Below are 23,250 nucleotides of genomic sequence, written 5' to 3' on the forward strand. Positions count from 1 at the left end.
AGATAACTCAGCAGGTCAGGCAGCATCTATGGAAAAGAGTAAACAGTCGACGTTTCGGGCTGAGACCCTTCAAGATTGTTCTTGGCAAATTTTCGATAGAAGTGGTTTGCCATTGCCGCCTTCTGGGCAGTTTCTTTACCAGACAGGTGACCCCAGCCATAATCAATACTCTTCAGAGATCGTCTGCCTGGTGTCAGTGGTCACATAACCAGGACTTGCTATAGGCACTAGCTGTTCATGCGACCATCCGCCACCTGTTCCCGTAGCTTCACGTGACCCTGGTCAGGGGGTGGGGGAGGGCTAAGTGAGTGCTACACCTTGCCCAAGGGTGACTTGTAGGCTAGTGGAGGGAAGGAGCACCTTACATCTCCTTTAGTAGAGATGTACCTCCACCCTGACACCCATTGTGTCACCCACATGTCTAAGGTGCTAGCTTTGTTTTGATTATCTAGTGAAACCCAAACTTGATCCAGGAACTGATAAAAAGATAAATGATTCCCTTGCCTCAATGAGCTGTTCTGCTTGGATTGAGAATTTTCTGCTGTAATCAGTAACTTTCGACCTGAAGCATATTATTTTAGCCAATCCCTTGAGTACGGTAGTAGCTAGAAAAGTTAGCTTTTAAGTAGCATGATGTGTTTCAACTCCATCTCTTTTACATATTATTTACTGAAAGGACATAGATGGAGACTTGTACAGAGTAGTTTAATTTTGACCTGAATATTTCAAGAAGTTTCATTTTGCAAGTGTTGACTTGAATGAAGCTTTCCTCCTCTCTGTGACAGAAACTGTGATTCCCTCTCTTGTGGCTCCTCTCCTTGTGGTTTCTACTACTCTCGTGCTCCTTGACTATTTTGCTTTCTGACCCCTGACTCACTAACCACCCCTGCTTTTTGTTACCAGCACTGTTCCTTCATGATGTTCAGTCCTGTTCAGGGTCTTAATACTGGGTCAAAAGTCGACACTTTTACTCTTCCCCCAACCCTGCAGGCAGGGGCGTATCTATGGAAAATAGCGCCTATGGCAAGCACTGAAATTGCGCCCCTGTCCAGACATCTGACACCCATCTTTTAGATAACCTTACCATAATATCAGCTCAAAAATACAAACCAAGCTCGTTAATCTTTTAATTAACAAATTATGGCACTACATGAAAAGTACGACTGCACCTTCCTTGCTTTCACTGATGCAAATTGGTCTATGATGTGATCAAAGTCAGTTTTTTCAGTTTCTTCTCTTCCTACACTCAGCAGAGCAAGAGCACAGAGCCATGACCTTTGACCCATGGAGGCTCTCAAATACGAAGGTATTAGTTTTAACTTGCTGAATGATCTCTCACAGCTGGTGATGGAAATTGAAACGGTTAGTATTATCTGAATAGCAATGCGAAGACTGGGGAAGACACTCTCATCTCCATACTGAACAATAAATTCAAACAGCTCTTCAGTTCTTGATATTTTCATGTTGACCCACGTTGATAGCAACATTCTGCAATCCAAAATTTCTTCATATGGTTGCTGTCCATCAGCATCAGAGCTGTACAATTCGCCCAAATTTTCTCACTTCTTCTTTAGGTCGTTACTGTCGGTGCCGTAACACAGTCTCTTGACATCGAGAAGGAACCCAAACTTGGCGTCAGTGTCGTGCAAATGAGCGAACCTTTCGTCCATTTCTCTGTGAAGACAGTCGAGTGTTCCCTTCATGACTCTTTCCATTTCCTCCTTAGCTGTTAACCCAGTGTCTCTCGAGTTCTCATCAGCCATTCGTTTCTTTCGTCTCTGACGTCTTTCAGCTCCACTTTCCTCCTTCTTTGTGAAGAAACGTTTCATGGCCTTCTTACAGAATGCTCTGAAAAAAGGCCATCCTAGTGCTTCTCACCCATGATCATCAAAGACAGATCATACATCTGAAGAAAATCCTTTTTTCACTATCCGAGGATGTCTTGTCTGACTTTAGTAGAAACTGCTCAGTGGTGCCCCCCCTTCAAGTGGCACCCAGGGCACGTGCCATACCTGCCAAACCCTAGATACGCCACTGCCTGCAGGTGCTGCTTTAACCCACTGAGTTCCTCCAACATATCGACCTTTTACAAACCATCTGTGCTTTCTTTTAATCTCAGAATGGTCCACTATTAATCGGGCAAGGGAATGAAGAAAACAAAGATAGCCAAGACAGGTAAAGCAACACTCTGAAAATGCTGGAGGAACTGAGCAGGTCAGTCAGCGTCTATAGAAATGAATAAACATACAATGTTTCAGGCTAAGACCCTTCATCAGGACTAGAAAGGAAGGGGGCAGATGACAGTAAAAAGGGGAAGGATAGCTAGAGGTGATAGGTGAAGCCAGGTGGGTAGGAAAGGAAAAGGGCTGGAGTAGAAGGAATCTGACAGGAGAAGAGTGTGGACCATAGGAGAAAGGAAAGGAGGAGGGGCATTGGGGATGGTGATAGGCAGGTGAGAGGAGGTAAGGGGCCAGAGTGGGGAATAAAAGAAGAGGGGAAGGGTAGGAAATTTTTCTTACCGAAAGGAAAAGTCAGTATTCTTGCCATCAGGTTGGAGGCCTCCCAGACGGAATATAAGATGTTGCTTCTCCACCCTGAGGGTGGCCTCATCGTGGCACAAAAGGAGGCCATGGACTAACTGTTTGAGAATGGGAATCACAATTAAAATGTTTGGCCATCGGGAATTTCTGCTTTTGGCAGATGTAGTGGAGCTGCTCGACGAAACAGTATCCAATTTACGACAGGTCTCACCGATGTAGGGAAGGCTGCATCAGGAGCACTGGACACAACAGGGAACTCCAGCAGATTCACTGGAAGGACTGTTTGCGATGTGGAATGAAGATGAGGGAGGAGGTGAATGGGCAGGTGTAGCACTTTGGAAGCTTGCAGAGATAAGTGCCAGGCTGGATGAATGAACAAGGGAATCATGGAAGGAGCAATTTCTGTGGAAAGTGGCGAGATTGGTGGGGTTGGGGGTGGGGAGAGGTAAAGATATGTTTAGTGGTAGGATCCCTTTGGGAGTGCCAGAAATTGCAGAGAATAATGTGTTGAATATGAAGGATAGGCAAGGACAAGAGGAACTATCACTGTTAAGACGGCAGGATGATGAAGTAAGCATGAATGTTCAGGTAAGCACAGCATCAATGGTAGACGGATCTTTAAATGTTGGGCCACACTTGTTAAGTCAGTCAGGGATCTAGTCTAACAATCTAATAATCAGCACTGTGAATTGTTAATGTTATAAATTTGAACTCATACTTAAATCTGTGAATTAGCATAAAATGGTAATAGGCATTTTCTGTTTGCATGTGTTAAGTATACAGGTCAGTGCATGCTAGAGATTTTTAAATTTATAATTGTACTTATTTGAATTATTGCACAGAAGTGATGTAGGGTTTAATTGAAACTAATCTTAAAGGATATGGTGGGATCAGTCAGACAAGCACTCCAAATAAATTAGGCTATTTTTTAAAAGATTCACCTGATGGTGGAAATTGTCGATCTCCAGAGCAGCTGATCAGTGAATAAACGATAGCATCCAGGCAATCTTTCAATACTGATAGTGATTGTAAATTTGTGGATCTATTTTCAGAAATTTATAGACTTTCCAGTGATTGTCAGATGGTGAGCCATGATCTGAGTTGGGAGGGTAATAGAAGTGGCTGAAGAATCTGAATTTGATTCACCCATTAAAACACACTTATTGAATGTAACTCTGTACAATACCTCTCCTCAGTTGTTCACCTCACAGAGACTGAGCTCACTTGAATTTTTATTTTCTGCTGCTTTTTCTTCCAATGGAATGCATTTTACCACATTATACCATTTCCTGGGCAACCACCAACAACAAATCCTCACTTCCTATTTCTTCATCCATGTGCTTCTCTTGGCCATATCTTTCACAGCTGCCTACTGCTCAAATCAACTTCAGTTGCTGAAATTTTTACCATGTTCAGAATCAGTTACTTTGAAGCAGAGGTTACTAACCCAATCCTCCAGTGACTTCTGAGAGAAGACGTGGGAGAATCTCCTGTATGAATGAGGTCCATGATGCCATCGGGAGAATGAAAAGCAACAAAGCTGTTGGTCCTGACAAGACCCCACCAGGGATCATCAAAGAAGGTGGACCACCACTCCTGCACCACATACACGCCCTGCTCCCAGAAATCTTGGAAAAACGATAACTGCCCTCAGAGCTGAGGGATGTTGTAACAGGGACCATATTCAAGAAGGAAGACAAGGCAGATTGTGGCAATTACAGAGGCATCTCCCAGTTGTCAACAATAGGCAAAGTAATTGCACATATCCTTGTGAATCGACTTCTTCTGCTGTCTGAAGAAGTACTCCCTGAATCACAGTGTGGTTTCTGTCCATTTAGAGATACTGCAGACATAATCTTCACAGCAAGACAATTACAGGAAAAATGCCGTGAACAAAGGCAACCCTTGTACTTGGCTTTCATAGATTTGACAAGGGCTTTTGATACAGCAGACCACCTAGTTCTCTGGCATATACTGTCAATACATGGCTGTCCTGACAAGTATGTACTCGTAAATACTGAGGCCTCTGCATGATGGTACGTCAGCCACAGTCCTCAGCAATAACGATGCTGAACGAGAACGCTTCTCTGTTAAGACAGGAGTCAAGCAGGGCTGAATCATTGTGTCCACCCTATTTGGCATCTTTACTGCTGCCATCGTTCACCTCATAGTTCGTTAGTTCCAGCTTTATTGTCATTGCTGAGGACAACGAGACTGCAGATCTACTCCATACAGTGCAAAACAGCTTACTGGCAATTCAATTACTAAAAACACAATGACTATGTTTAAAATGATGTCTGAATTATTTAGAACGATATCTAACTTGCAACTAAATTTTTTTTAAAAAGCAAACTTTTTTTTTAAAAAAAGGCATTGTTCCATTGCGCAACAGCCCTGGAAAAAAGTTGCTTCTTCAGCCTGGATGTCCGTGCAGAGATGACTCTATATCTCCTGCTGGATGGTAGGAGATTGAGCAGGTGATTACTGGGGTGGGATGAGTTTATCATGATTTTGTGAGCCCACCATATACGTACATCATGAGTTGCAGATGGTTTCCATGTGTGTAGTTGTGTCCCAGTGATGTTCTAATCACTCACTGAAGTGCACTTTGGTCAATGTTGTTGCTGCTAGGGTATCATACTGTCATGCAGTAGGTCTGTATGCTCTCAATTGCACATTGATAAAGGTTTACCAGCAGCTTTTGGGGCAGGTTTGCACATTGGCCAAGACTTGCCACAGGGAATCCCAATCATGTATAAAATGGACAAAAGGCATTTCAACCTCAACCAGTTAAAGGCCAAGAACAAGGCCAGCACCACCACTGTCACTGAGTTTCAGTATGCAGAAGACCTCCAGTGTATCCTGAATACCTTTGCCAAGGCATATAGATTCTGGGTTTTGTTCTGATTATAAAAAAGACACATGTAACACCTGTGTAGAACCAGTTTATTTGTGTGTGATTAGTTGTCGCACTCCTTTGAGAAAATCAAATTACACTAGGTGCTAATAGGCTATCAGAAGGTTCTAGGTATTGGAAGGAGGCAGTGAATAGAAACCACACACTACAGGAAATAAATTTTGCTTATAAGAAAAGAACAATATAGATTAGATTAGATTATGAGGACACGCAGTCCTCTTTTATTGTCATTTAGTAATGCATGCATTAAGAAATGATACAATGTTTTTCCAGAATGATATGACAGAAACACATGACAAACCGACTTAAAAACTAACAAAAACCACATAATTATAACATATAATTACAATAGTGCAAAGCAATACCGTAATTTGATAAGAACAGACCATGGCACGGTAAAAGTCTCAAAGTCTCTCGAAGGTCCCATCATCTCACGCAGACGGTGAACCTCCAGCGCCACCAACTTGCCGATGCAGCATACTGGAAGCATCCGACCACAGTCCGACTCCGAGTCCGTCCGAAAACTCCGAGCCTCCGACCAGCTCTCTGACACCGAGCACCGAGCACCATCTTTGCCGAGCGCTTCGACCCCAGCCCCGGCAACAAGCAATAGGCAAAGCTGAGGATTTGTGGCCTTCCCCTCCGGAGATTCTCAATCACACAGTAGCAGCGGCAACAAAGCAGGCATTTCAGAAGTTACTCCAGATGTTCCTCTGTGCTTCTCACGGCTGTCTCCATCAAATCCGGATTGTGTACGGCCCCTTAGTTATACATACGATATTCATTCGGAATGGCCACGTGTATGTGTGTATATATACACACAAAATATTTACATGATAACAACAATTCAGAATTCAAACGTTCTGTTCAGGTTCCAAATCTTAGATATCAACAAAATTCCTGTTTAGTTAGAATCAGTAATATTCATTACAATAACCTTTGTTACTCCAATTTCTCTAACTAATTAGATCTAGTGTTATTCCCTATTTAAAAATTTACAGACTAAACTTTCCTTTTTACTTATCTCTAGTTAATTAGAAAACCAAATATAATTCCTATTCTCAAGTATTATAGTTAACTTCAGTTTCAGTTCCAGGCAGTACATCTACAAGTTTAAATTCAAATTCAAAAATTATATATACGCAGTTTAACTCCTTTCACGACAATTCTCCAACATCACAACTCTTAAACAAAGTAAATCTCATTCAGAAACTTATCAAAATCTTTGCAAAAATAATCAGTTCTTGCAGAAAATCAAATTTGGATTCTTCAAATGAAAATAAACTTACACATCCAACCATATTAAATCCTCTGCGTCATTACACATTTCGCTCCCATGCTGGTTCTTCACCTTGGGTGACTCACCATCTAGTTTCTTGGTTCATTGGAATGAAATAGTTGATCATCCACAGAAAGTCAGTTCACAAACTTGTACCAAAACTTGATCAAATCTCGTGGTTTGATTTTGCAGAACTAATTCCTGACTACACAGTAGGGCTTGTGGACAATCATCTCTGCCGATATTGTCTTGTTAAAGCTGCTGTATGTTATAGCTGTAGCTTCAATAAATCTTTTACTGCTATTGTCTCTCCTCCAGAGGTTTCACCCTGAGGGTTTCAAGTTTTTAGGGTAAAGATACTCACTACTAATTCCACTCTTAACATTTCATGTCTTCAGCTTTTAATCATTGCTGCGTTTCTCTCCTTGTCCGTCCTGTGTCAACCATGCCCTGCCCTCGCATAGCGTTTTTATCAAATTCTTTTTTTTTTAAATTGATAAACCTTGTTTTCATCCCTCCACAGGTAGAACTTTCTAATATTACAACTTCGGGCTTAATTAGCCTGGGTTACACACAGGTCCTATATCAGCAAATTCCCAACCAGCCATTTGTCATAAAAGGATGATATCGCCCTTGAAAATGTAGACCACCTTCCCTGCCTTAGCAGCATTCTCTCCTCAAAAGCAGAGATCAACCACCACATGAGTGGTGCTGCTGGAACCTATGTAAGATTAAGAAAAGGAATCTTTCAAGACCACGGCCTACAGGTCCAAGCACAACTTTTGGTCTGTAGAGCCGTTGTCCTTCCTATATTATTGTATAGATCTGAATCATGGACCACCTACAGGAGATACTGAAAGCCCTGGAAGAACAACACTTAAAGAGACTTGTGAAAGATTTTGAGGATCAGTTGGAATGACAGATGTGCTAACACCAGGGTACTGGAGAAGGCCAACATGAACAGTATTTCCACCATAATAAAGCAACACTGACTCTGATGGATAGGTCATGTCATCAGATGGCTATCTAACATCTCCCCAAACAGATCTTTTACTCCTAGTTGAAGAAAAGTCACTGAGCCCTTGGTGGGCAAAGGAAAGGTTTCAGGAATACCATCAAAATCCGCCTGTAGGAATTCAACCTTACACCTAAAAACTGGGAAGGCATAGATGCATCTGGAGGAAATCTGTTCAAGAGGAAGTTACACGGAGAGCAAGTGGCAGGTACGAAAGGGAAGAATGAACAATCAAATGACTCAACATTAACCATGGCCACCACTTACTTGTGTCCTCACTGCACCAGAAGATGTGGATCTCTGGTTGGCCTCTAAACTCACCTGTGGACCCACCAATGGATAATCACTTAGGACAACATTTTACTTGACTACGGCGATTGCACTACACTACTCTAATGCCCCCCGCTCTGCACCCTTCCCCCCTCACCCACACTAGAATATCTTATCTGTACCCCTCTAGCTCTCTGCCTCCCTATCCATGCTTACATATATTTCGTTAATGAGAATTTTTTGCCAGTCATTGCATTCACTCTATCTATGGATGCCGTGTATTTACATTTGTTACAGAGCATACAACATCGAGCAGTGCAACACCAGATAAACCATTTTGTCCCACAGTGTTGTGCCAGTCTTGATACTAATTTATACCTGTTCTCCTCCTTTGTTTCATGTGTATCCATCCTTCTCCTTCAACTTCATGTATCTTTCTAAAAGTCTCTTAAATTCCACCAAACCGTCTGCTTGTAATCTATTCCAGTTACCTGCCACTCTATGTAAAAATGAAACAACCTACCCCTCACATCACCTTTTTTTTTTCTAATTTATTTTTTTTTAATTTTATTTTTATTTGGATAAGGAGTTCACAATTATCATGTACTTTTTTCACACATATAACCTTTTCCATTTTTTTATATGTATAAAACTACAATTATTTATACATTCTTAAGTACACATTGAGATGCTATAAAAGCAAAATAAACATTTAAATAGATAATTATGTACTGTGGTAAATCTAACCTATTAGGCTAAGTAATGAAATTAGTTGTTAAGAAAAATGGTAATAATAGTTTCCATACAACCCTTCTGGACCATTTCCACTGGTCCAAAATGTTGCATACAAGCCTATATACCAACCATTGTAGGTGTTTATATCCCAATTTGTTCGTGCTTGTTCCTGCCCGCAGACATAATTATCCAATCCCTATGTACTTATTTACTTAATTTTTTCATTTTTTTTATCCCTTTCCCAAATCTTTCCCTTTACTTGTGTTAATTCTCTATTTTCCAAAAAAAAACAACAAACATTTAGACTAGGGGTGCTTACGTTAGCAATATTACTGTGTTGATGAGAAGAGCAATATAAATCATTAGGAGAGTCATCTAAAGTCTGCTCGCATTGGGGTTATATATTCAATCCATTTATTCCAGATTTGATAAAATGTTTCTTTTTGAGTTCTCAGGGAGTAGGTCAACTTTTCCATTTTAAATATTTCCAAGATAATTTCGTACCAATCTTCTAATGTAGGTGGTATTGGATTTAGCCATTTTCTAGTGATTGATTTCTTACTTGCCGCTAAGAGGGCCTGCAGCAACTTTATATCTTCCTTCTGTTCAAGGAACAATACATGCCCCAAGTAGAGCGTCTCAAAGTTCAGAGGTATCTGGGACCTAAGTACCTTAACTAATGTTCTATGAATACCTTCCCAAAATAGACTTAATTTAGGGCAATCCCAGAAAATATGAAAATGATTTGCCTCCTTGGAGCCGCACCTTCTCCAACACATCACATTTGTATCTTTATATTTTTCCTGATATGGGGTCTTGAAGTATCTTATAATGTTTTTCCAACAATGTTCTCTCCAAGTCAAAGAATTAGTCGAGGACCATTGAAAGCTGCAGATTTTCCCCCAAGCCTCCTCTGAAAGTACCAACCCCGCTTCTTTCTCCCACTTCTCTTTAATATACAGTGTATTTACATTTTTAGCATGGGAGAGTGCATTATATAGGCGAGAAACTGATTTACTAGGTATTGAACTGCAAGCTGAATTCAGAATCTTGAAAAATTCTAATTCTACTGTTGATAGGTCTGTATATCTACAACTCTGGTTAACATAGTTTCGTATTTGAAGGTACCTAAAAAAGTCATTATGTTCTAGGCCATGTTTGTCCTGCAGGATTTGGAAACTTTGTAATACTCTTTTATCTATAAATGAGAGGTAGGTTGTAAGACCTTTCTTTATCCATAGCTCAAATCTTTTATCTCCTCTGTTGGGAAGGAATTCGGTATCATATGCACACCATCTAAAGAGTTTTAGCATGTTATTAATTCCACATGAATTAACCACCTTCTGCCATACTTTTAATGTAAGATTTATCCAAGCATTATTAAATTTTTCCAACTGGGCCATCAATCCTTTGTCAGCTATTGAGGCCTGAAGAGGAAAACTGTCAACTAATCCAAATTCTATTTCCTTCCATCTAGCCTTATATTCCCTATTACACCAATATAACAGAGGGGTTATCTGTGAGGCATAAAAATAATTTCTCAGGCAAGGAAGAACCATACTTCTCTTTCCTTCCCTAACTGTAAGGTGTTATATCGAATTCTAGGCTTCCTTCCTTGCCAAATGAAGTGGGAAATCCATTTGTCCCATTCCCTGAATTGATTATCATCCACCTCCACTGGTAAAGTACGGAAAAGATATAATAACTGGGGAAGAATATTCATTTTTATAGTATTTATCCTTGAATTTAAACTTAAGGGGATAACATTCCATCTATGCATATCTGCTTTTATCTCTGAGATTAATGGCCCATAATTTACCTGTGACAGTGTTGAAAGATCCTTCGGCAGGGTTATTCCTAAATATTTTAATGATTTAGCTTCCCACTTAAGATCGTATGTATCCTGCAATTTTTTTGGATGGTGTATAATTTAGGGACATAACCTGCGTTTTCTTTACATTTATTTTATAACCTGATATTTTCCCAAAGTCATCCAACAGTGTAAACAATCCTATAAATGATTTTTCTGGTTCACTCAGATAGACCAAAACATCATCTGCGAATAACGCCACTTTCTGTTCAATCCCTGCCACCTTGATACCTTTTACGATTTCGCTCTGTCTTATTAGTTGGGCAAGTGGTTCAATATATAGCGCAAAAAGGAGAGGAGAAATTGGGCATCCCTGTCTAGTGCCTCTCTCTAAAATGAAGGAGTCAGAGAGGTCCCCATTTATCTTAATTCGGGCTGTTGGGCTGTCATACAGAATCTGAATTACTTTAATAAACCTTTCTTGAAAGCCGAATCTTCCTAACACTCTGTATAGGAATGCCCAACTAACCGAATCAAAAGCTTTCTCAGCGTCCAATCCTACTACCATTGTCTCTGTCTCGTTCTTATTAACCTGTTCTAATATGTGCAGAGTTCTCCTTATGTTGTCCTGTGTTTGTCTTTGTTGAATAAATCCAGTCTGGTCTAAATGGATTAGGCCAGGTAAAAGCTTTTCCAATCTGCGTGCTAATATAGATGTAAATAGTTTGTAATCTAAATTAAGAACACTAATTGGCCGATAATTGCCACATTCTAGTTTATCTTTACCCTCTTTAGGAATAACTGAAATAATCGCTTCTCTCCAGGAAGGTGGAGTTTCTCCTCTCTGCAAGATCCAATTAAAGGTGTTAAGTAGTAATGGGGCTAACTGTGTCTTCAGGGACTTGTACCACTCTGAGGTAAACCCATCAGAACCCGGGGACTTTCCAGCCTTTAACCTAGAGATGGCTACGTTCAGTTCTTTGACAGTTACTGGTTCTAATAAACTTACATTTTGTAAATCTGTAAGTTTAGGTAGATCTAAAAAATTCAATACACTGTCTATATAGGGCTCATTGGGGGCCCGGGGTTGGGAGTACAGCTCTCGATAATATGTTTCAAAACTCTTTGAATTTTCCCTATTGTACTCTCCACAAGCTTTGTCTTTGGATTCTTTATTTTATGAATTGTATTGTCTGCTTGTTGTTTTCGTAATTTATATGCTAATAATGTAGCTGATTTACCTCCTACTTCATAATTCTTTTGTCTCAGGTAAAGAAAATTTCTTTGAGTTTCCAACGTATAAATATCATCAATTTCACTTTGCAATTTCCTAATTTCCTGTTTTCGATTTGAATTACTTTTGTTGCTATCTCCAACTTGAAGTTGTTTTAATTTTCCTTGAAGGTCTGCTAATTTTTGTGCATTGATTTTTTTCATGTGAGTAGTAATGGAAATAATTTTCCCTCTCAGTACAGCTTTCAATGTATCCCATAAAATCACTGGTGATGTTTCTCCCGTGTCATTAAGGTCTAGATATTCTTTGATTTCTCCCCTTAATCTCTCCATTACTTTTGGGTTATTAAGTATATGTGAGTTTAGCCTCCATAGTGTTTTCCTCATTTTCCTTTCCAGGATTAGAGACATAGAGACTGGGCTATGATCCGACAGATCAATTGTTGCAATATTACAGTTTTTTATCCTGAGTCTATCTGTATTAAAGATAAAGAAATAGTCTATCCTTAAATAGGCTGAATGAGGGAAAGAGTAATATGTATAATCTTTACTAGTAGGGTGTAATTCCCTCCAGACATCTATAATTCCCAACTCCTCCATCAATGAATTCACTTTCCGAGTCAGAGGTTTATTCTGAGTAACTATTCTTGAAGAATCTAATATAGGATTTAATCTAATATTAAAATCCCCTCCACAAATTACTACCCCTCGAGAACTGACCATTAGGTCAAAAATGTGTCTATAAAATGATCATTCACTACCTGGAGGAGCATAAACATTCAGCAATGTTATTTCTGTAGCTTCTATTCTTCCTGTGATTTTTACAAACCGTCCTTCTTTGTCTCTAGTCTCTGAAATATGTTCATAATTAAGAGTACTTGATATTAAAGTAGCTACCCCTCTTTTGTGACTCAATTTATATGATGAATAAAATACATGCTTAAAGCCCATTCTTTTTAATTTTCCATGTTCAGATTGGCTCATATGTGTTTCCTGGAGGAAAGCTATTTGTGCCCTCTCTTTTTTCAATTTAGACATAATCTTATTTCTTTTAATTGGATTCAAAACCCCATTAACATTATAGGAAATTATTTTTACCAATTCAGTTAAACACCCTTCTGTAATTTTAAAAGCGTGCCCTCTGGTCTTTGAAATTTCCAATCCGAGGAAAAGATTTTGGCGCTAACTATGCCTCTCATAACTATAAAAACTACCATCAGGTCTCCCATTAGCCTCTGATGCTCCAGAGAGAATAACCCAAGTTTGTCCAACATCCTGGTAAAAGTCTTCTGCACTCACCCTCTCCACAGTTTTTGCATTCTTCCTGTAATGAGAGTGACCATAACTGTACTCAACACTCCCAAGTATGGCCTGACTAGAGTTTTATATAGCTGCAGCATAACCTCAATACTCTTGTATTCGTACAACTTGGGTAGTTTTCTCTGGAGCTGTGGGGGCTGAGGAGAGACCTGATAGAGCCTTATAAGATTATTTGAGGAAAAGATAGATAGAGAAACACTAACTTTTTTCCAGAGATGAGGTGTCTAACCCTGCACTGCCTGGGATGCTGGTGGAGGCAGAGAAGTACATCAAAGAATTTTAAGAGATATTAGATAGGCACATGAATGTGAGGGAAGTGGAAGGATACTGACATTATGTAGGCAGAAGGGATTCGTTTAGATGGCTGATTGATTACTAAATGGTTTGGCACAACATTGTGGGCCGAAGGGCCTGGCCTTGTGCTGTACACAGAACAGTGCTATATTCTATCCACTATGTTCTAAACCTCATGTTGGTGGTCAGAGTCTGAATAGGAATCAGAATCAAATCTATAATCACTGACATGTGTCATGAAACTTGTTGTTTTGCAGCAGGAATACAGTACAATACATAACAATTATGTTGTAAAAATAAGTTAATAGTACAATTGAAGAACAATAGATGGTGTTCATGGGTTCAGAAATCCGATGGCGAAGGAGAAGAAGTTGCCCCTAAAGCACTGGTGGTGGGTGGCTCTTCAGGCATCTGTAGCTGTAACGAGACGAGAAGAGGGCACGTCCCAGATGTCCTTACTGATGGATGTTCCCTTTTTGGGGCACAGCCTTTTGAAGATGTCCTTGATGGTGGAGGGGGGGGTGTTGTGCCAGTGATGGGGCTGGCTGAGTCTACAACTGTCTGTAACCCTTAGCAGCCTCTTTCATCCTGCACAGTTGGAATCTCCATTCCAGGCGGTGATGCGACCAGTCAAAACACTATCAACTGCACATCTGTAGAAATGTTTTGAGATTCTTCGGTGACATTGTAAATCTCCTCAAACTCCAAACTCCCTGGGGTTCATTCTTTGTGATTGCATCAATGTGCTGGGTCGAAGATAGAACCTCCAATATGTTGACGGTACGACCTTGCTTCTCACCCCTTCCACCCTACCCCCCCAACCTCTCCCCACCATGAAGACTGGTTTATGTTCCCCTGATTTGCCCCTCCTGAAGGCCATAAACAATTACTTTTTTCTTGCTGATGCTAATTGCAAGAATGTTTATGCAACACCATTCAACCATCTGATCTATCTCACTCCTGCATGCCCAACTTGCCGAGTAGCTTTCCCTATGTTTGGCAAGCTATTGGAGAGGGTACTGAGGTTTAGGTTTCATGTGCTTTTGCTTTGCTCTGTGAAGTGCCTCTTGCATAATTATTCAATGCTAATGGTTCTACCAACCACACTTTGCACACTCTTAACCTAATACCAGCTGGATTCAGTTTAATTTATATGATTTACTCCAGTTTGAGGTTGGTGGGATCCAGGCCTAAGAGTATTGAAGTGACTGAACCCAATGTTTGGATTATGGTTTAGGCGCTGGGCTGAGTGCAAAGTTCAGGGTGTCGGGGCCTGAGGTGAGGGACAGGCTGGTTCAGCTCTCTGCTCCTTGAGGTTTATTTGGCTCTGTGCTGTGGATGGACTCGGGACTTCAGTTCAGAATATTATTTGCTTATGTTTATTATTTGCATGATTTGTTTTTTCTCTGCACCTTGGGTGTTCAATGACCCTCACTTTTTATGGATTCTTTTGAGTTTCTTTGTTTCATGGCTGTCTGTTAGGACAGACATCTCGAGGTTTTATAATGTTTACATACTTGGATAATAAATGTACTGTGCTTTGAAACATGTCCTCTGTGCAGCTTGCTTTCAGTTTCTGATGCTGTGTCAAGCCCCAGTTTCCTGATGAATAAGTTGTAACTGTTGATATCCACTCTGTTCATAAAACAGATCCCACCTCCACCTCCCAGTTTATATTCTTTTGCCTGAAGTGAAAGTGTGTAACATTTCTCACCAGTATAGCCATATTGCTAATATTGACAATTCATCACCTCTATATTGATTTTGTTGACCATGTCCTTCCTTTATTTCAATCAATTTTTCCCTCTGCAGGTTCAGTGACAGCTTTCCCCACCCTTACCGGGCAGTGAATGCCAGATCCCCACCCCTATAAGGAACAATGGAACACAGGTCATATTTACCCTTTTCATCATATAATTAAGCAGAAATATTGACCAGAATAAATATACTTTTCCTTCCCTTTAATGTAGTGAATCTTTTGTATTAATCCGAGAAAGCAGAGAGTCCCTCAGATTAAAGTAACAATTAAGAAATACTGAATAAGACTGTATTTGTAAAACTATGGGTTATGAGTTGGGGAGTGAGATGAACCTGAAGTCCATTTTTGGCAAGCATGGACAAGCTTTTATAACCTTTACCAAAATATTAAATGTTCAATATGTAGCACTCCCTCAGTCTCTGAACAGATAACAATGATTATCTATGGTCTGCTTCCATTTCCAAAATTCCGATTCCCAGGACCCAGCTTTCCTAGTTGAAAACAATTAATTCTTTCAGCCACAGTGTAGTGGCACCCATATAAACACACTCTGAGCAAAGAGAACTCCATTTCATCTTTGCTTCGTTCAATTTCTTAGATTCAATGTTTACTTGTTTATAATGATGTCGGTCTCTTCGTATCAGTGTCCACTGCTAGTGTGCTGGAAAGTATCAAGAATATGAGGGAACATTGAATTTAGGGAAGGATGTGTATTGTATTATTAATCAGATACTGTATCATTGACTCATTCGGAAAGCAGAAGGCCACTTCTCCAGTCATGCCTGTGCTGAAAAATGTTCAAAAACAAAATTACAATATTATGCTAATAGAAAGCAGAAAATGTTGGAAACACTCTACTGGTCAGGCAGCATCTCAAAGTCAAAATAAATTTATTGTCCAAGTACAAATATGTCACCATATGCAACCCTGAAATTCATTTTCTTGTGGCCTTTCATAGTAAATGCAAAGAGAAAAATAAAACATTAATAAATAAGTAAACAAGAGAAATAAATATATAGTAGTCGGCCCTCCATTAACTGTGGTTGACCATGGATGTTGTGTCCTGTCTGTCTACGCAAGCCAGGGCAGTGCAATATGGAGAGCAGGCTGTTGCCGAGGCAGCAGGTTCCCCCGCTCCATGCAGCCGATGAATCCAAAGGAACAGTAGAGGCTGACACAGTTTGATACCAGCAGCTTCGCAGGAGCTGCTGTTCAGCACTGAACTCAACATAGGACTGCCTTAGGGACTCCAGTTCGGGATTCTTCCTCAGGTTTTTGCTCCTGAAGCCTTCTCCATGAGTGGGAATAACTGTAAGGCAGTGGAAGCTTGAGGTCAGTTTTCCTTCTCCCAGATGAGCCGCTACCATGGTTAACAAGCCCCAACTGCCTGAAATAAATAAATAAATAAGCAATAAATATTAAGAACCTGAGATGAAGAGACCTTGAAAGTGAGTCTACAGCAGGATTACCCAAACTTTTTTATGCCATGGACCAATACCCCATTAAGCAAGGGGTAAGTGGACCCAAAGTTGTAAACCCCAGGTTGTGGGAACAGTTCAGTGTTGGAGTGAGTGAAGTTATCCTCTCTGGTTCAAGAGCCTAACGGATGAGAGGTAATAATTATTCCTGAACCTGATGTGGGTCCTGAGTCTCCTGTACCTCCTTTGTGTTGGCAGCAGCAAGAAGAGGACATGACTTGGATGGTGGGGGACCTTGATGATGGGTGCTGCTTTCCTGCGACAGCACTCCCTGTACAATGGTCAGAAGAGCTTCACCCATGATGGATTGAGCTGTACCCATTTCTTTCTGTGGGCCTTTCCATTCAAGGGTTCCATTCCAGACCGTGATGCAACTAGTCAATTAACTCTCCCTCTCCACAGCACATCTGCAGAAGTTTGTCAGAGTTTTAGATAACATACCGAATCTTTGCAAACTTCTAAGAAAGTATATATATATATATACACATAATATACACAAGAGATACTGCAGATGCGGGGAATCTGGAGCAACACATACAAACTGCTGGAGGAACTCAGCAGGTTAGGGAGTATCTATAAAAATGAATAAACAGTCAACATTTCGGGCCAAGACCCTTCATCAGGTTTGAAAGTACATAATTCAAAGTTCATATATGTTACCATATAGTATTTTGAGATTCATTTTCTTGCAGGCATTCACAGTAGAACAAAAAATCCATAGATTAATTAAGAATTGTACATAAATCAAAAACTGACAAATAACCAATGTGCAAAAGATGACAAATAGTGTAAATATTTAGAAATTAAATACCTAATACTGAGAACATGAATTGTCGAGATGTTGGAAGTGAGACTATGGATTGTGGAGTCAGTTCAGCATTGAGGTGAGTGAAATTATCCATGCTGGTTCAGTTTGTAGGGTAAGAACTGTTTCTGAACCTGGTGGTGTGGGTCCTAAGGCTCACGTACCTCCTGCTCAACGGTGGGAGTAAGGAGAGAGCACTGCCTGGATAATGTCGGTCCTGGATGATGGATTCTGCCTCCTTGTAAATGTGCTCAGTAACGGGGAGGGCTTTGCTGTGATGAAAAGCCCAACGTAAGATTGGCTTTGCTGCGATGGTTGGGCTGTATCCACCATATTTTGTAGACATTTTCATTCCTGAGCATTGGTGTTTGCATCTGTTGAAAGAGAAACATTGTTAATATTTGAGATGAAACTCTCTTTTCACATTTGCTGCCTGCCCTGCTGAGAGTTTCCAACATTTTGTTTTTATTTCCCATTTCCAGCATCTTCAATCTTTTTTTAACATATTTCAGAGGAATAACTCGTATTTCATTGCCTTAAAAGGAGTTTGGTGAAATTTCTGTTGTTTGTTTTTACTGTTTTAATGTTGCAATTTCAAATGTGGTTCACACTGCACTGCTCTTAAAATGAATAGTCTGTGTGATTATTCTGTCAGTAAATATAACCTGTTTATTATGGTGGCCATTCTGCAGTTTGTGCTCATGCTAAGGTTCTTCGTCAAAAGAGGTCGACGTGATTGCCTCAGTTGGCATTCTTCCTGGATGAGGCTAGACAGCAAGGATCAACATTGAGTTCTTGTTCCATGTCTTACTTGATTATGTTAAAATCTTCACTACAGATATTCCTGCTCATTGGCAGTTGAATCCCAGAGAATTAGACATTAAATTGATGCTGCATTTAATAAATTAAATGCTGATAGTTCCTAAGATACTAAGAATGCACATCCAACTGATGTCTCGTGGTGACCTGGTGACTTATGTTGGACATTAACGCATGTGGTTCTTTGAAGAGGTGATATATGTTATGGACTAAGCATGATCTAGTATATGGTCTAAGATTTACAGGATTAATAAAATGCTGCAGCACAGATTATCAAATAAACCAAAAGCTCATTGTGTAGGAGAAAACATACTGGCCTGGATGATAGTAAGCAGAGAAATGGCATAAATGAAAATTTGCTGAGGACATAAAGACAGGAAGGAAAGTTAGCTGTGAACAGAACATAAGCAGTACATTAAAGAACATACATAGGTGGGTTAACTGAGTAGGCAAAGTGGAGTAAAATGTAGAAAAATAAAATTGTTCATCTTGGCAGTACAGATGAAAAAGGAGCACATTATCTAAATGGTGAGAAACTGTGAAGGTGTGCATTGCAGAGGCACCTGGGTGTCCCAGTGCATGATTCACAAAAGGCTAGTATAGAGGAGCTGTAAATGATTAGAAAAAATAACAATTTCATAGTTTATTGCTGGGGGAATAAAACAGAAAAGAAGGGATGTTCTGCTTCAGTTATATGAGGTACTAAGACCACATCTAGAGTTCTCTCTTAACTGTTGGTCTCCTTATTTAAGCAGGGAATTGATGCAGAGAAGGTTTATTAAACTGATACATGAAATGAGCAAGTTGTCTTATGAGGCAAGGTTTGATAGACTATGCTTATATCCCTTAGAGTGTGTAAGAATGGCAGGGAATTTGATCAGAGCTTTAAATTTTCTGAGGGAAGTCAGTGGAAAGGATGTTTCCTATTTTGAGATGAACCAGAATCAAGGTTTGCTGTATGAAAATAAGGAATGGCCCATTTATGATAGGGATGAGGCAAAATGTTCTCTCTCAAAAAATCATAAAGAGATGATAGTACCAGGAGTAATAAGCAAACGGGCGTAAGATTTTTCTTTACAGACAGGAATGCAGAGTTAAGGTTGCAGTCAGATAAGTCATGTTCTTACTACATGGTGGAGCTTTCTATGGGTCTAAGTGGCCTAATTGTTTCCTTAATACACATGTTTGTAGGTCATGCACACACATTAAAAAAAATTAAGGTGTACTCATCAGAGGGATAAATTCAATTTGCTTATTCTTTGTTTTATATGTAAAAAAAATTGAACATCAACTCTGTTCTTTATCCTAGCTCTGAAAAAGGGCCGTTTCTGGATTACCCCAGATCCTTACCACGATGATGATAACATTCAGATTGGCCGTGAGGTTAAAATTTCCTGTCAGGTGGAGGCCATTCCCCCAGATGAGTTGACATTCTCGTGGTTTAAGAATGGACGTCCACTTCGGAGCTCGGAAAGGATGGTCATTTCCACAACAGATCCTGATGTCTCACCGGGCACAACCAGTCTGGACATTATTGACTTGAGGTTCACCGACTTTGGGACATACACTTGTGTAGCTTCGCTAAATAGCAAGGTTGTGCCTGACATCAGCATTGATGTCAATATATCTAGCAGTACAGGTGAGTACTGGAGGAAATTTTGAAAATAAGCATGTTTATCCTGGAATTCATTGTTGCATTTGCACAAGATGTTGGTGAGATGGCATTTGAAATATTGTGTTCAGTTCTGGTCACTCTACTATAGGAAAGATGCCATTAACCTTGAAAGAGTACAGAGGAAATCTACAAGGATGTTGCAATGAATTGAGTTATGAAGAGAGGTTGAGCAGTTTGGGACTTAATTCCTTGGAGCTTACAAGATTAAGGGGTGATCTTATAAAGGTGTATAAATCATGAAGGGCATAGATAGGGTTCATTTATTTTTTCCAGGATTGGAGGGTGTAGGTTTAAGGTGAGAGTGGAGAGGTGGAGATATTTCAACCAGCCCAGCTTGAAGAAGTCTCTGACCAACTACCACCAGCATATCACCTGTGGAACCAGAGGAGCAAACACACTTGATGACTGTTACCATCAAGAGCACTTACTGAGGCATCGAACGCCTGCACTTTGAAATGTCCAGTCACCTGGCTGTACATCTACTTCCAGCATACAGGAGGAGACTAAAGACCACTGCACTAGTGGTGAGGGTGAAGAAGATATGGCCAAGGGAGGCAGAGAAGTTCTTACAGGAATACTTAGAGTTGGCAGACTGGACAATATTCAGGGTTTCATCTTCAGATATGAATGAATGTACCACAGTTGTCACTGACTTCATCAAGACCCGTGTGCATGAGTGTGTGTCTTCAAGGACATAGCGACATACCCAAACAAAAGTTATGGATGAACCAGGAGAGTCATAGTCTGCTGAGGGCTGTACCTGTGACATTCAAGACCAGTGATCCCGAACTATACAAGAATTCCAAGTGCATCCTGTGGTAAACTATTTTAGGAGTGAAAAACAATTCCGATTGAAACTAGAGATGGAATTGGATGCATGTCATCTATAGCAGGGTTTGCAGACCATTGGTTCCTATAAAGCAAAATCTAATGTGATGAATGGCCGTGATGCTTCACTCCCAGATAAGCCCAGTGACTTTTACGCACACTTTGAAATGGAGAATAAAGGTACACCTGTGTGAATCTTTACAACATTTGGTGACGCTGTGATCTCTGTCTCGGAGGCAAGTATCAGAACATCTTTCAACAGGATGAACTCTCACAAGGCGCCTGGTCCTGATGGTGTACCTGGTAGGGCACTGATATTCTGTGCCAGCCAACGTGTGGGAGTTATCAAGGATATCATTAATCTCTGAGTGCTACAGTTAGAGGTTCTCAACTGCTTTAAAAAGGCAACAATCATAACAGTGTCCGAGAAGAGCAGGGTGACCTGCCTCAATGACTATCAGCCAGTTGCACTCACATCTACAATGATGAAGTGTTTTGTGAGTTTAGTTATGACTAGGTAAAACTCCTGCCTCATCAAGGACTTGAACCCACTGCAATCTGCCGATTGCCATATTAGGCTTATATGCTGGCTGGTGGCATAGTGGCATCCACGCTGGATTTCGAGGCGCGTAATCCTGGGTTCGAATCCGGCCGTTCTCTATCTATGCTGAGTTGAGTTTTGAGCTAGCAACTCTGTCCGATTTTTAAAAAACTAACAAAATGCTAAGGAAACAGCAAGGTTGCTGTCTGATGCACCACAAGGCGTGGTTAGCAACAACAACAATAGGTCTACAGTGGATGCAATCTCGCTGGCTCTCCACTCGGCCTTGGATCACCTGGACAATAGCAATATCTGCATCAGACTGCTGTTTATTGATTGCAGCTCAGCATTCCACAGCATTATACCCTCAGCACTAATCAACAAGCTCCAAAACCTGGGCCTCTGTATCTCCCTCTGCAACTGGATCCTTGACCTTCTCACTGGGAGATCACAGCTTTGAAATCAAGGCAGCTCATCTAGTTTAACTTTGGTAATTAATAATGGTTTAAAGAGAGCAAGTATTTTTTCATTACCCTAGGTGACATTTATACAGCAAATATCCGCACTGAAATCTGTCTCCGCATTTGATCCCAGTCACTGTGAAGGTGGTCTCATTTCCATTTGTTATTAGTCTGTAAATTCTTTTGTACCAGTACATTTAATGTTACTGTATTGCTGAAAATTTCCAATATATATAAATAGCAAGGGTCCCTCATTGATCAGATTTTCCTATTGACAATTTAGTCAAAATCAATCAAAGCTTTATGCTATTTTTCTCAAGTGAATTTCTCCCCCAACTCCAGCCTACATTGTAGCTCCTGCTCTCCCATTTTTCATACTGTTCATTAAGTAAAGACAGCATTCCAGTCAATGCTGATGTTTCTACTACCTCTTGAATCATAATGTGCACTGGATATTGAATAAACTGCCCATGTAACTCACTTCTTGACCTTCGGTGCGTTAAAGTTTACTCTAATTTGGCAGTGAAGAAAAGGAGATTTAGTATTTGTAAAAGACAAGTCTCTAATATTAAGCAAAAGAAGATTCTGAAATGCGTACAAGGCTTCATTAATTCAATGCTGTTTACTCGTTTGACTAAAACTGACTGAGTAATAATATTTGACGGCAGAGTTCCATTATTCTAAAGGCTTTAGTCAACCATGTCTAAATAGCATTCGTTCATATTAGTCAAAGCAGAACTGCACTCTTTCTCTGTATCTGGCAGAGAGTGACAAAACGGTTCCCTAGACAGCTTAAATGTCAAATGCATTCAAACACAGCGGTGTGCAAGTAATCAACTTTATAATTAAATAGCTCACTGCTCTTCAAACTTTATTGAAAACTCTGAGTGAAAGCACATTATTTGTAGGTAAAGGCCTGAATCTCGATAAAGACAGTCACTGATTTCCAGCAGTCACAGCTTTTTAAAAACATTTTTGGCCTCACAATAAATACGGTATTCAAACAAAATTTGATCTTCGTATTAACCTTTAAGAAACGTTTTATCTGTGAAAAAAGATCAAGTATTTCCTGTGAATTCTCTTCTATTTATACTAACAAAAATACCTTTTGAAAAACTGATGGCAAATTAAATATTAAAAACAATTCATTCTATCATGCAGACATTTCTAATCTGAAAGAGTTCTACATTACATCAAATTGGATAAGGCTGGGAAGCTATGTAAATAAGTTGAAATAATACAACAAGGAACTTCCTAGTTTTTTTAAGAAAATATTTAACAATTTTAAAAAAAATTTTGGACCTATTCTTCTTGCCCTCCAACTTGATATAATATAAATTTTTACATTTGGTTTGAGGGAAAAATGAATGAGTCCATTGTTTCAAACCTAAGTAAGGGCTTGAAAGTAGTGCCGACTATGGTGAACTGGCAAACTAGGTGAAGGATCAGTTGGGCTGGATGGAGTGGGTGG

General features: G+C 40.0%; 1 protein-coding gene across 2 annotated transcripts in view; it reads left to right on the forward strand.

Annotated features, from left to right (window-relative positions):
- The window catches only part of mdga2a (MAM domain containing glycosylphosphatidylinositol anchor 2a), a 1,048,869-nt gene that overhangs the window by 514,117 nt on the left and 511,502 nt on the right, over positions 1–23,250 (forward strand). For both annotated transcript variants that reach the window (XM_063047135.1, XM_063047145.1), the window contains exon 7: positions 19,584–19,913. In XM_063047135.1, the coding sequence (XP_062903205.1) occupies positions 19,584–19,913 (330 nt within the window). The remainder of the gene's footprint in view (positions 1–19,583; positions 19,914–23,250) is intronic.

The sequence above is a fragment of the Mobula hypostoma genome, chromosome 1, assembly GCF_963921235.1.
Source record: "Mobula hypostoma chromosome 1, sMobHyp1.1, whole genome shotgun sequence".
In the NCBI taxonomy this organism is placed as follows: domain Eukaryota; kingdom Metazoa; phylum Chordata; class Chondrichthyes; order Myliobatiformes; family Myliobatidae; genus Mobula; species Mobula hypostoma.